This window comes from Silurus aristotelis, assembly GCF_946808225.1.
Source record: "Silurus aristotelis genome assembly, chromosome: 29".
NCBI classification, from domain to species: Eukaryota; Metazoa; Chordata; class Actinopteri; order Siluriformes; family Siluridae; genus Silurus; species Silurus aristotelis.
This window is the reverse complement of record NC_139602.1, coordinates 7758053-7773277: the sequence shown is the minus strand read 5'-3', so window position 1 is coordinate 7773277 and position 15225 is coordinate 7758053. Positions and strand designations below refer to the sequence as shown.

The 15225-nt window shown below is 37.2% G+C and overlaps 1 protein-coding gene across 2 annotated transcripts; it reads left to right on the top strand.

Annotated features, from left to right (window-relative positions):
* The first annotated feature begins 1739 nt into the window (after positions 1-1739).
* inpp1 (inositol polyphosphate-1-phosphatase) lies at positions 1740-11153 on the top strand. Of its 2 annotated transcripts, none has more exons than XM_083535372.1 (6): positions 1740-1942; positions 5141-5346; positions 5429-5489; positions 7364-7564; positions 7719-7893; positions 9912-11153. In XM_083535372.1, exons 2-6 carry the CDS (start codon positions 5143-5145, stop codon positions 10411-10413), a joined length of 1143 nt encoding a protein of 380 aa, XP_083391498.1. In that variant the 5' UTR covers positions 1740-1942; positions 5141-5142; the 3' UTR covers positions 10414-11153. The 2 variants fall into 2 exon arrangements, with proteins under 2 accessions (XP_083391498.1, XP_083391499.1); XM_083535373.1 differs by having other exon boundaries at positions 1753-1942; positions 5429-5939; positions 6172-7564.
* The last annotated feature ends 4072 nt before the right edge of the window (positions 11154-15225 follow it).

The window sequence follows — 15225 nt, the reverse complement described above, 5'->3', positions numbered from 1 at the left end:
GACTTTTCAGAGATGGAATTGGGTGTGTGAATACGTATTGATTTTTTTCATCCTTGAAAGGCCAAAATGTGGTAACTAATAACAGCCAAATGGAGTTCGGTGGGTAGAGAGTGGAAAGCTCTTTGGAGAAATAGATCCCATTAGCAGAAGTTGCACTGCATTTGGTCTTATTTCACATTTTATTCATCAGGCAATTCAACAGATTTGTACATTTATTACTGGTTTTACATTAAAAAATTAAGAGGAAAATAAAAATAGTCATATTAGAGTCAATAAATATTAAAAACAATTTTTCTTCCTAAATAAACCTGTTTAATCTGTAAATACCTTGTTTTTTTCTGTTCTGTGACACACAACATGAACTGTGTTTATTTTTTCATGTTAAAGTAGATCTATCTTTTTTTTTTTTTTTTTTTTTTTTACTTCCTGAAACAGTGTTTCTATAGTCCATATAGTCTATAGTGTTTCATTTTTCTTAAGCTGACATTGTGATTCATGTTAAAAGATTAAACGAAGAGATTCACACAGATGGTTTTGGGATTCAGTTGATTACACAGGTTATGTGTTTTTCATGTGTATTTTAGGTGAAATATTTATAATAGCTTTGAGTCAGGCAGGGAAACAAAAAGCATAAATGCATGCAAAATTCCTAACAAAAGTGCAAAAAACACCTCCAACAGGTCAAACCAGACACAGAAAATGATAGTGTTAAAGATATGAACTGTTTCCGTAGAAATGGTTGCACAGCTGTGGGAATTGAGGTGATGAATGCTGTGTAAAGCCTGAGAGCGATGTGTGAAAAAGGTTGCTCTTTTTTTTGTGGGTTAGAGTTCAATGACAAACTGTAAGACTTAGCACAAGTTGTTTTGATACAGGTATTTACAAAAACCTTTGTAAAAAGACAGAAAAATTTGTAATCAACGGTCGCACATAAAATCAATCAAATGTAATTAAAGCAGCTTAATATTTCGAAGAGTCATGTTTAGTGGTTTTGGGCTTATTTATTTTATCAAATGAATTTACAAACACTACATTTATAACACAAATGTAGATTTTTTTTCAGACTGCCGTTAAAGGAAGAAGTGGTAGCTCAGTGTTTAAGGCTCTGGTTTATTAAATAGAAGTTCAGGATTTCAAGCCCCAGTATCAACAGGCTGCCACTCATTGGCTCCTGAAGAAGTTCCTTAACCTTCCGAGCTCCTGGGTAGCTCTCGGTTACTGTCCAGAAGGTAGGGAGCTCAAGCCACAGTATCACCAAGCTGCCACTCCTGGGCTCCTGAACACGTTCCTTGACCCTCTGTGCTCCAAGGGATTTGTAATCTTGGCTGATCCTCCGCTTTGACCCCAGCTTCCTACTATCACTGAGATAAGCGACAAAGGATTTTCACAGTGCAGTAATGTATATTTGAGAAGTAAAAGCCTCTCAAGCGTAGTGCATGACGACGTTTAGTAGCTGAAGAAGTGTCATGTCATGTAATTTGGTGAAGTTCATAACTCCATAAATTCATACACATGCTGCTAATAAAAAAAAGGCAGAATTTAATACATTCATTGAATGTTTTGTTTTGACATTTTTTGTTTGGATGGTTTTATTTTATTTTTTTTTTATTAATGGCATTAAATACTAAAACTGTCTGATCCAAGCAGAAATGTTAATAAGAATCAGAGCGAAGGAAAAAAAGTACAAGTAGCAAAGCGAAGTAGAAAAAAAACAAAACAAAAAAAAACTCCTACTCTGCACAGTGCGCATGCGTCGAAACCCGCGCATGCGCAGTGCCCCGTGGACGCAGGACTCCGTCTACAGCAGAGACGGGGTGTCCGCTCAGTTAGATGGAGGCTTTGATAGAGGAAGTGATCCCGCGAACACACCTCGAATGAGTGCACCGACCACCCCGAGTGCACGGATTTAACCAGGAACCCACTAACAGCCAGTGTTTTCAAGGTGAGTATCAGCTTCCTGGATGTTTTCTATCTCATGTGTACGAGCTTCATTACTCTCCATTCTGTTGTGGTTGGGGGGGCGACAGTTGCGCCTTCTGACTTACAGATGTTTTTGTTATGCGTGTGTATGCATGAGTGATCAGTATTCATTGTCACGATCATTTTCACTTTAGTCTCCAGGTTTTATGGAGTAAAGGTGTTCTCAGACTTTTCCAGCATCACTGAGCAATGCAAAATGTGCATTGTTTATTATATTTGCATTGTATTTGGATGCAGCTGGCTAGTAGTAAGAGCTCAGATTGTGGAGGGAAAAACATTTACCCAAATTTTGCTTTCATATTGACTTACTGTGTGGTTCGTAAATGTGCATATATTCATATTAAACATTGCATTAAAAACAGTGAAGAAAATAAACTATATTGGCCCTGAGAAAAGGCCAGAAAGCAGTTTTTCTGCAACAATCTCAGCTTTTGTTATTTCATAAGGAAATCCTCATTTATGGACTTGCTTCCTCTTCCTTTCAAGCCGCCATTCTCAAACTAGACCCTCAGGATGTACATTTTTTGCTCTGAGAACGAGTTTCTTATTTTATTAAAGCAGTGGTGTCAATCTTGATCAAAAACAGGGTCAAAATAAAATACTGGGTCTAAGCAGAGAACCAAACACTGTCAAGATTTCATGAATAGGATACAGTATAAAGTGCTAAAATAAAGATATAAACAAAAGCAGTACATTCTGATCTTCTGCTCTTATTTGCTCAGATTCTTGGCATCATTCCATAGCTGTCAGTTTATTCAAGTTTGGGGTTCGGTTCTTTGTGGCTTCTCTCAGTGAGATGACTGCTTGGTGTGCTTTTGTTCGTCTTCAGAAAAAACGAAAAGCTGCTCACACAGATATGTTCTTCCAAACATGCTGATCATTTTAGCAGCGTGTAGGTAGAAATGGTGCTCCGTTTCAGGGATGAAGTGTAGAACCTGTGCAGCGCCCAGACTGTTAAACTTTGCAGTTTATAATAGAAATATGATATGATATCATGGGCTGGATAGAATGACTCTGTGGGTTGGTAGTGGCCTAGGGGCTTCGAGTTTGACATGTTGGCATTAAATCATGCTTTTGAAGTATGTGCCAGTAAAAAAAATTACTTTCTTGGTTGATTTGGTCCAAAAGTGTTAATGAAATTTTCTATGTTCTTAATATAATGATGTGTGTGTGTGTGTGTGTGTGTGTGTGTGTGTGTGTGTGTGTGTAGTTGTGTGTGTGTGTGTGTGTAGTAAACTAAATGAAGAATAAGGAGACAAAATAATAGTAATAATGAGACATAATTAAAACTTTCTTATGTCTCATTATTACTATTATTTTGTCTCCTTATTCTTCATTTAGTTTTTAATATTTAATATTAATATATTGTATAATTATTGTAATAATGTAATGTAATTTGCCTGGAGCCTCACTTTAAAATTTCATTGTACAAACTGTCACTGATATCTTTACATATATGACAAATAAAACTTGAAATTTGAAAATAATTAGTTTATAATTAAGCAGTCACTTAATACATTCATATTTCCATGGTTACCAAGTGCCTCTTCTTCTATAAAAAAAGCTTTTATGATGTAAACTCTACATGAACCCAGTTAAAAACGTGTGTTATCGTTTATGCCATTGCACTGGTTTGAAGCGTAACTATTTCCATCTTCGAAAATTTAAGTTAGAGCGCTTTGCAATTTTTAGTTTCTCAGGAACATAAATGTATTTTTTTGGTTTACCTTTAAGCAGGAAATAAAAAAGATTTTGGGAAGTAGCTGTAGTATAAGAGGAATAAAACACTTCAGGACATGCTGTTGTTGGAAAAGTATTCATTGCGTCCTATACTTCCTATCATTTTCCTATAAAAGCACACCAAGGCTTCCTGAATCTTTCTGCAGGATAAGAAAGGGATATTAGATTTCTATAAAGATAGTCTATGACTTCAGCTATTAAAACGTAGCTTTGGAAGTAAAAGAAAAGGACAGAAGTGTGAACAGCACAAATGTAATTTTCTATACAACTGTTCTTTCTCAATTCATTTCATAAAAAATATCTCTCTAGTACATATTTCACAGCACCAATTTAGTGTAAATGTTACATTTATGATTCTGGGTTCTCCTCTGAATTGTATAAACCACAACCAGAAAACCTTAAAGTATTTCTAGTGGGTGAAAAATGAAATAATGTCGTTTTTAAAGCCGTTTGTAAATTGCAATTGTATTATAGTTATAATTAATGTGAAAGTTTGTATTTCTCCAGTTTCTTTTTATAGGTGTTTTCTAAAGCTACAAACATAAAACAATATTCAAGTGGAAATGGCAAGTCCTTGGAATGGAGTGGAATAAAAATGCACATGTTTATATTCTATTTGAAAATATATGTTTCGTTGTGTCATGATGATTAGGAAACGAATGTCTTGCTGGACCGAGGTGAGGGTATGCAAAGGTGTGCATTTGTATATAAGCCACATTAAAACACGTGTCTCTGACAATTATAATTTTGGTGTTTGCCGTTCTGAAAACATTATTGGTTTTGTTTATTTATGGACAAATGTCGACAGATTTTCGACATCTAGTCAAAGCTTGCCCATATAGGAAGGAAAAACAAAATCTCAGCACATACCACAAGCATTACTCAAAATACTTCCTCTATTAAACTCTAATAACCTTTTCTATCTGTCCCAGTTACTGTGATATTTATATGCCCTGTATTTTTACAGCCTGACCTGATTATCCCATTCTAAACCACCTGAAGCTAAAATATAGAAAGGAAACAATCAGCAAAAAAAAAAAGATGTAATAATGATAACTGACCATACAATAATATAACCAGCAACCAGTTACAAATAGTAACAATGAATTATCCTGCACATTTCTTTCAATAGAAATGAGTATAATCCAGTAAATTGTTTAAAAGTTTTGCTGCTATTAAAAGCCAAGTTATGCATCATCGTCAATGACAAACTCTACTGCAATATACCACAATACCCCACCAACATGAGTCACAGGAAGTTGCATCATTTTTTTTTTTTAGATGAGCACAATGGTTAAAAGGTCAAGTAAATTTTTTAATAGCTGATGTACAATGTAATGGCTGTCAGTAACTACTGACTGCTGACAGAAAAATCAAACCCAAATTATATATTCAGAACTTTTCTAACATTCGGTTTTAGCAATGGCGAATTTGCTGCGCCTGCTCCTGAGCGTGGCTGAAAAAGCCGCCAATGTGGCGAGGGTCTGCCGGCAGGAGGCGCCGCTGTTCGAGCTGCTTGTGCAGGAAAAAACCGGCACCGCCAAGAACAAAAAGTTTGTCCAGGACTTCAAGACTCTCGCTGATGTCATGATACAGGAAATGATCCGTCACGACGTCTGTGCGCAGGTGCGTTAGCAAACATTCATCCTGTCCAGTATCTGCCACCTGGATTCTCATTTCTGGGTGTCTAATGAAAACTTTGTTACAGTTTCCAGAGTTGAACGACTTCATTTACGGAGAGGAATCTAACAAGTTCGAGAACGGACTCGGTGAGTGATTGATTATGTACTGTCACTAGTTAAGTGTCTTTAGCTACGATCATAGAGATGACGAAAACAAAGTACCGTAATATTCCGGACTATTAAGCGCACCCAAATATAAGCCGCACCCACTGAATGTCTATAAGCCGCAGGTGTCTACATTGAAACAAATGAACTTTACATAGGCTTTAACGAAAGACAGTGTCTGTTACACGGCTTGTATCTAAACAGTAGCCTACCAAGAAAGTCATTGTTCACTGTCTTCCTCCTTCCTTTCACAACTATTTCTCTTGAGAGTTTATCTTTTGGCATCGTCGTGCGTTTAAAAATCACCATCGGTGAATCTTTTCTCCCGATGCCGTGCAGCTCAGAACACAGGTGAAGTGTTTTTTCATGCCCGGTTGTTTTCAGCATGACGAATGATTCGCATTTCCTGTAGACAGTCCGAGTGAGCGGCAGGTCAAACGTCAGAGGAACATCATCCATATTCATGATGTGGTGCGGCTCGATTCAGTGGGAGCGCATCTGATTTAATATAAAGAGTTTCATTAGCTTACCTGAACCCGTTCAGCAATTTCATTGGTCTAATGTTATAGGGTTCAGTTTTTGGGCTTGAAGTTTGTGAAACCGGGAAAAACCCAGGAAAAATCCATAAATTAGCCGCTTCGTTGTTTAAGGTTCAAAGCGTGAGAAAAAAGTAGCGGCTTATAGTCCGAAAAATACAGTAGTTGTATTCAGATTATAAGAGGAAAGTGCTTAGAATCAAAGTAGTCTAATCTAAATAGAAAAGGTTACTTGTAGCCAGAGTACTGTAATCAGATTATAAAAAGATCTTCAAGTCAGAGTAATGTAATCAGATTATGGGAGGACAGATTTTGAAATCAGAGTAATTGAATCCGATTATGAGAGAAAATATCTAGGAATCAGAATACTGTAATCAGACTACTAGAGGAAAGAGTTTGGATTCAGAGTATTGTTACCAGATTATGAAAGGAAAGAGCTTTAAATCTGAGTAATGAATCCAAGTTATTAAAAAAGGAAGAAACTTTAATGGTTATGTAAGAGTTATGTAATCAGATTAGAACATTTAAAGTACTTGTAATCAGATTATGAAAAAGTGGAAGTGGTAGCTCGGTGGTTAAAACTATAGCTGTCTATTCGGAAGTTCAAATTCCAACGCAACCAAGATGACACTACTAAGCCCTTGAGAAAGCTACTTAACCCTCAACTGTTAGAATGAGAATATTGTAAGTAGTTTCAGAGTGGTGCGTCGGTAATAATGGTCCGTGGGGAAACACAATGCTTCGTGTGTAGTTACATGGACTAAACGAAGCATAGAGGCAAATTATTTGTATTTTGACTTATTTGAGATAAAAAAAGAAACGAGTCGAGAGCTGAAATTAGGCTTTAAAATAACAAACATAGAAAACTCGCACTCTTAACACCAAGACAACTGAACTCTGTCGACCGCTGAGGCATCTTACAAGGCAGTACGTCCTGGCAGTGTCCCAACGTATCATACGAAAATGTATTTGCTACGAAAATGTCAATATTTGTACTATTTTTCTGTATCGTCATCGTAAGATCGGAAAATCATAAGTCAAACCCTGGTAACGTGGAGAATTCCTGTACTGTATATTCCTAGATTTTTTTTTCATGCTTTTATAAAAACATGTTATAAAAATACAAATTTCTTTGTTCACCACTTATCAGTTAGAATCCAAATTAGATTTTTATCCACTCATGACCTTTGATATTAATTACAATACAATAATCTACGTTTTATTCTTAAATTGCTATATGATAATGTAATAGTAAATATATAATGTACTGTATACCATTGCCAGTTGTGACCAGACATTTTTTTTTGTGTCATCCTTTAGGAGAGAGCGTGACCGTTACTGTATGCCCGAAACAAGAGGACACTACTGCGCTGTTGGCCAAAGTGCTGGATGGAGACGGAACGGCCGCGTCCCTTCTGGCTGAAGCCATCCATCAGAAGCTGGAGCTACAAGACGAACTCGCCGAAAAGCTGCAGCTCCCTCTGAAACCAGAGGACTTGGCCATCTGGATCGACCCCATAGGTAATAAACGTCTCCTGTATGCTTTGGTTAATATTGTTTTTAAGTACAGTGGACCTGATCAATTTGAGATAAAATATATATAATTTAAATATGATTAAATCTTGATATATTTAAATATTTTCTTAATTGTACTATTAATGCTCTTTTTGTGCAGATGGCACAAGTCAGTATATTGAAGGAAAGGAGCGGGAGCTATCAGATGACGAGTTTTGCCCCTCGGGTCTTCCATGTGCTCTTGTTCTTATTGGCGTTTACCTGCGTGCCACAGGAGAACCCGTGATAGGGGTCATCAATCAGCCATTTACACGCAAGGACTCAACAACCAAGGGGTATATATATATATATATATATATATATATATATATATATATATATATATATATATATATATATATATATAAAATCATGCATTATCACTGATGCACATACATCATTTAATGCAGGGTTTGTTTTTATTTACCAAATATTTGATTTGGATCACTCTTTGTGATAAAATCACGTTATACCGTAACAATGATGAATTCTTGAATCTGATTGGTCAGTATGGCTCAGAAGGTAGTTTTAGTTTCTACTGAAGGGTAAAACTCAGACTTTAACAAGATATGATAGGAATTTTATACTTTTTAAAGTAATTATCGAATCTGCTACAAAATCTGTCATTTATTTATTTATTTAAATTTTTTTCATCTGATTCACTCATTGGTTTTAATATTTAGCCGTTTCTATAGTAACAGCTAATTCACAATAACTTTCAAGGTGGAAAAACTCCACAAATTATAAACGGATCTACAAAACACTTAGCTCTTTTGTAAATGTTTGAGATGAAGAAGATAGTTGTTTATTGTTTTTGGAAGGAGAATCCAAGGAAAGTGCTCGGTATGCAGACCGTTTCGCTTTCGCACTCCTTGGTAACAGAATGAGATGCGTTTGCTTTATTAACTTGGAGGCAAAGCGGAAAAAAAGAGAGCTTGTGGGAATAGCTATAAATATATTTCAAGTAAATGTTTAGTTTGGGTAAAGTGTGTGTAAGAGAAACAACAAAAATCAAGGGATTTCAGAGTAACTGGAAACATGACCAAAACTGCCAAGTAAAACTGTCAAGCAACAGACACTGGAAACAACAAAAGCTACAGCCTGGAAGAGGCCGAAAACGGTTTCAGTATCAATCGAGATGACCGCAAACTTATTCGAATGTCAATTCAAGAACCGTAGGCTGACCGCAAGTGACCTTCAACAACAGTGGAAGACTGAGACTGGGGTGAAGTGCACGGCAAGAACGGTTCGAAACAGGCTTCTACACGCAAGGCTGAAGTCATACAAAGCCAGAAAAAAAGCCCTTTATCAGTGAAAGCCAAAGAAGAGCCAGGCTGAAGTTTGCAAAGGACAACAGAAATTGATCTGTAGCGGACTGGAGTAAGGTCATCTTTTCTGATTAGTTCAATTTACAACCCACAGTGTCAAATATGGCAGAGGGTCAGTGATGATCTGTGGGTGCTTCAGCAAGGCTGGAATTGGACAGATTTGTCTTTGTGAAGGGTGCATGAATCAAGGCAAGTACAGGGTGGTTCTAGAAGAACATTCTCTTTCTTCTTCTAAGACAATGTTCCCCAATTCAGAGGATTGGATTTTCAGGACAACAGGACAATGCGCCATGCCATACAGCCAGAGCAATCAGAATCTGGATGGAGGATCACCAGATCAAGACCCTGTCATAGCCAACCCAATCTCCAGATTTAAACCCTATTGGAAACCTTTGAAAGGAAGATGGATGGTCATAAACCATCAAGCTAAGCTGCTTGCTTTTTTGCAAAAAAAGTGGTATAAAGTTACCCAACGGCACTGTGAAAAAACTAATGGAGATCAGGCCAAAACGCATGAAAGCTGATCTTGGGTTAGTTTGATGTGTTGTCATTTCCTTTAAATTTCCTTGCTCAAGGACCCAACAGTGACAGCTGGCCAATCCTGAGGTTTGAACCCCTGACCTTCGGATCAGTAACCCAGAGCCTTTACCATTGAGCTTTCATATATCAAAGATATGTGTGTTTGTGTTCATTTGTTTATTTTTCCTCGCCTGTGATTGTTTAAAGCTTCTTATTGAAGGCAACAGCTGGAATTGAGAGTGTAAGGGATGGAAAGAATCATCAATAATAATCAAAGCTTTCTGTTTGACTTCTAATGTACAGTACTGCCTCTGTGTTATTGTTACTATACTAAACGTTAAGCGCTTGATAAACACTGTATGGAGATGAGATGCTAGTGAACACTGATCCGGCTCACAGCATGGCTCATGGTTTAGCATGGTTTTATTGTAAATCTCTCACATTGTGTTTTGTCTTTGCCTTTTTAGATGGCGTGGTCGGTACTACTGGGGAGTTTCATATGAAGAGATCAACATCTGTTCCTTCATGCCCTGTCAGCGGCCTGATGTGAAAACCCCTGACTCCCTCTCGGTGGTCCTGAGCTCCAGTGAGAAGCATGAAGTGAAAGAGGCTTTATCGCTGCTCTGTGACGGTCAGCTGACCTACGCCTCAGGGGCGGGGTATAAGATTCTGTGTGTAATTCAGGGCTTGGTGGATATGTATGTGCTCTCAGAGGGCAGCACCTATAAGTGGGACTCGTGTGCCCCCCATGCCATACTACGTGCCCTCGGAGGGGGCGTCTGCGACCTTAGCCAGTGCCTTTCTTCAGTCAGGAATGGCAACAAGGACCTCAGGGCTGAACTGACCTATAATAACCCCAGAGCTGGGTGTCAAGGGGTGGATCAGTGGGCAAACCACGGTGGTTTGGTGGCATATTTGGACTCTGCAGTTCTGGCCAGAGTGGTTGAAGCACTTGCTGTCAAAATATGATATATATATATATATTGTAAATGTATCCTGTATTACATTTACGTTAATTTGTTGACATATTAATGCCGTTATATTTTTTTTATAGCATTAGACATGTGATGATGTAATATTTCAAATCAGGCTGCCTGAGTAGGCAAAATTTTCAGGTTGCATAACTAATAACCAATCATTCATAGCTTGCATCCAAGCTAGCAGGCACAGGGTGCTACGAATTTGCGACATACGTTCAAGCCAAACGCTTTAAAATAACAATAATTGTAAATGCAATATTGTGTCGTCATAAGCTGATTTACATTCGAGGAAATGTGATGCTTAGTGTGTATAGAAAAAAATATATATATCGAGAAACATTTTCGTAATTGAAATCCGTTAATGAAAAAAGAAATGCAGACTCCAAGAGGAACTGCTTAGTTATTTTATGTACATCTATATTATTTTATTCTACTTATTATTAGCACGACAAATTTACAATTCGCAACTTCTGTTGTAGCCAGTATGCAATAGTCTATTTTGTAATGTCCTGTACAGTTTACAGTTTTGAGATGCAAATATCATATATTACAGTGTATTTTTTTTTTTCTTGTTGTTGCATATTGTTGTCTGCTTACAATCGTACACTCATGTACAGATTTCTGCCTCTGTCTTTAATACCTCTTTAAATGACTGAAATCTACATATTTGAAAATTTTGTTGAAATTTGAAATGTGACATGAATAAAGATATTATTATGAATAATATAATTACAATCTGATTCAGTTCCCATGTGAATGTTGTGACTGATGTAACTTTCACGAAGCCCCTATGGTACCTTAGTGAATTCGTCTAGACATTACGTCACCTTAATACAATGTGTTTTTTATTCCTAACCTTCCAGAACATTCGGTCACCGCTGCAGATTCCCGCGAAATTTTAAGAGAATCCGCAACTTGCTGTTAGTTTGGTTCCAAACGAGATCCCAGGAATTTTCCGAGCCATTTTCCGATCCAATTCAGCAGTTTTCTGAAAGTTTGATTAGAAGTTCAGCACAGTAGGAAGGAAGAATGTGTGAATGTTATCGCCACTGACTGTATATATTGATTCGATTATGACATGACCACTGATAAAAGTAAAAAGCGATGTGACTGAAAATAAGTTATTCATTCATTCATTCATTCATTTTCTCCCGCTTATCCGTAATTCGGGTCGCGGGGGCAGCAGTCTAAGCAGGCCCCCGCCTTCGACTGCTGCCCAATCCTCACAGCACCGTCCCTTACGGTCCCTCCTGCAGGTGGTGAGCCCACGGGAAGTAAGTTATTAATTCAGCATGTGATTCAACAAAATCAGTCCCCAATTCATTTGTTTTTATGAGAGCAGTGAAATGGAATTTCGTGATGCCTTTACCTAATATAATAAATCGAAAACAAACAATTCTGATATTATTTTACATTTTAAGGAATCAATAAATTAAAAAAACAATAACTTAAAAAACTTGACTTAACTCAAGTCAAGTTTATTTCTATAGCATTTTTCACAACAGAATTTAACAGTGAAGGTGAACGATATGTATTTATCCCTGATGAGCAGCCGTGGTGACTGTGACAAGGAAAAACTCCCTTAGATGTTATGAGGAAGAAACCTTGAGAGGAACCAGACTCAAAAGGGGAACCCATCCTCATTTGGGTGACATCAAGAGTGTGATTATAGTCTTTAAACAATACAGAACACTGGAGAGTGAGAACTAACATGAGCACTGGAATGTAAGATTATAAGTAATGTTCTTTCTACAGTCTTATACACTCATTATAGTTATAAAACTAGGAGCTACTGAGCAACTCATAAAATCGCTCAACATTTGTGATCATCACAGATCCAACACCAGCTTCTCCATGCCAGAGCCTTTAAACACTCCAGGAGGTCCAGTGTCCAAACTCCACACATGAAGTGGGATCCAATTGGCACTGGTACGTCTCTAGATGGTACGGCATGTTTGCGAGTTCGGCATCTACTTTTTTAAAGGTCCATAATCTTCATGAGGTGGGAAGTGACTGGGGTTGAAGCAACCTCAAGATGTCTCTGGATGGGGAGAGAAAGAGAAACAGTAGAGAGTATTTAGCGTAGCTGCTGTTTATGATATTATACTAGCACTATACTAGATATTATACTATAGCACTTGATAATGTGCATGTAATTAGATTTTCTGGAGCACAAGGTTATGATATGTGACGTATGTTATGTGCAGGACTTCCAAAAAAAATACGTTTTTAATCCGCACTTAAACTAGGAGAGTGTGTCTGAGCCACAAACACTGTCAGGAAGACTATTCCAAATTTTTATCTCTTAATAATCTATAACAAATGTAATTCATCATTTTTTTAATTAATAGGGTCAAGTAAAATGCTCATACCCAGGCTGATGTTAAGGAATAGTTCAGTTATGGAGTTTTTTTTGTTTCCTGTCCCTTGCATGTTATACATAACATCACATATAACCTTGTGCTCCAGTACATCTGATCAAATGTGCTTGTTAATATTATGAACAGCAGCTACACTAATTCCTCTCCGCTTCTTCTCTCGCTCTACTCATCCCTAAGCATCCTGAGGTTACACCAGCTACAGGTGTGTCCCACTTAATGAAGATTATAGACCTTTAAAGAAGTACATTCTGAAACATCTAGAGACGTACCAGCGCCATTTGGATCCCACTTCATATAGAGTTTGGACATTGGACCTCTGAGTGTTTAAAGGGTCTTGCATGGAGGAGCTGGTGTTGCATCTATGATGATCTCAAAGTAGATCATCATAGATCATAGAAAGGACATTACTCATAATAGTCCTATAGTAGTTCTCATTTTCCGATGTTTTGTATCATTTTAAGATTTATAATCCCTTCCCTTGATATCACCTAAATGAGGATGGGTTCCTCTCAAGGTTTCTTCCTCATAACATCTTCTTTTCGGCTTCTCCCGTTAGGGGTCGCCACAGCGGATCCTCCGCACGTTTGATTTGGCACATGTTTTACGCTGGATGCCCTTCCTAACGCAACCCTCCCCAATTTATCCGGGCTTGGGACCGGCACTAAGAGTGGCTGGGGATGGTTCCCTGACCGGGAATCGAACCCGGGTCGCAGCGGTGGGAGCGCTGCATCTTAACCACTAGACCACCAGGGGACCTTTTCCTCATAACATCTAAGGGAGTTTTTTCTTGCGACAGTCACCCCAGGCGGCTCATCGGGGATAAACACATTATTCACCTTAATTTTTAAGTTCTTCAAAGCTGCTTTGAGACTATGTCAATTGTGAAAAGCGCTATAGTAATGGACTTCTACTTGAAATTACGGATAAATGTAAGAAAATTACTTCAACTGTCCATTGATAAAAGCGCTATGAATTGAGACTGCTGCCCTCTAGTGCAAACATTTTGTATTATCGCTAATACTGTATAGGCAACTATAAATGTAATTTCATCTTAAACCGGTAGAGGGTAGTCGTTTTCAAAGAGTTGTGGTTGGACCTTACAAAATCCATATAAATAATGAATATAATTAATATAATAATAGTTACTGTATAGGCAACTATAAATGTAATTTCATCTTAAACCGGTAGAGGGTAGTCGTTTTCAAAGAGTTGTGGTTGGACCTTACAAAATCCATATAAATAATGAATATAATTAATATAATAATAGTAATAGTAGTAGTAATAATAATAATAATAATAATAATAATAATAATAATAATAATATGTAAACTGCCATAATACGGTTAAAGACATTCATAATTACCAATAATTAACAATTTTAGTTGAAAAATGTAACTATATTTATTTATTTACCCACTGGTGCATATTTGTGGGAATGGGGATAAAGGTCTTTATGGACAATCCCAAGCCCAGCTGCAAAAGGAGGAGGGAGGGTGATGGGCTAGCAAACCAACCTCATAACTAAACTGCTACAAAAATAACAAGTTAGCCATCAGGCCCTTTTTGCCGAATGCGCCTGATGATGCGGGAAGCCAAAAAAATAAAAAATAAAAACTGCTGATAAACATGTTCAGTGGTCAAGACCTTCTCTGCTCGCCTAAACAAAATCAGAATCACTGTCTTACATTTTTTCCATGAATATATAATAAATTATTCCCAATAGGATGTTCTCTTTATTTCATGGCTTTTCTCTCAGTGTGCTGCTTCCAGTAGTAAATGTTTATGTTGTAGTTTTTATCCAATCATATTTCATTATTGTAAAAAATCTGCCTTAAGGCCTTCTTAAACAACAGTGCAGATACCTATAGCTTCAAATACAGATTTCCAGTTGATTGCACTGAGGCCTTCTAGCAGGTGTACAATACAATACAAAAGCAGAGAGCGAACTAGTCAGAGTGAACTAGTCAGAGCTCCCAAACCACATCTGTAGCAAACTGCACAAAGTAAAGTTTTTACTTTAATATTCGTGTAGATTAAACAGCTGTTGTTTTTTTTATTCCACAATGAAGAGAAAGAGAAATTAATTTTGTTAACAGATATACTTAGGAAGACAGGACAGTTCAAAACACTTGTTAATCTTTTTCAAAAAAACATTTATACGTTTGCGTTTTATTTTGTAGAGAACTTACACAAAAACACATAATTTGCCTTAATTGAAAATACCTTGGAAAACTGTAATGCATGTAAAAAAAAATCATAAAATGCACAGAAATGCACTTTTTTTGTCATTATGAGGTTAATATTGATGCTTCTGGAGATATTGTATGTGGGCATTGCAGATGTGGCTGCAGTGAAAAGAGACTTGTTGAATGAGATTCTGTGGTGCGGCGCTCTGTTATACCACTTTTCTGGATAATATT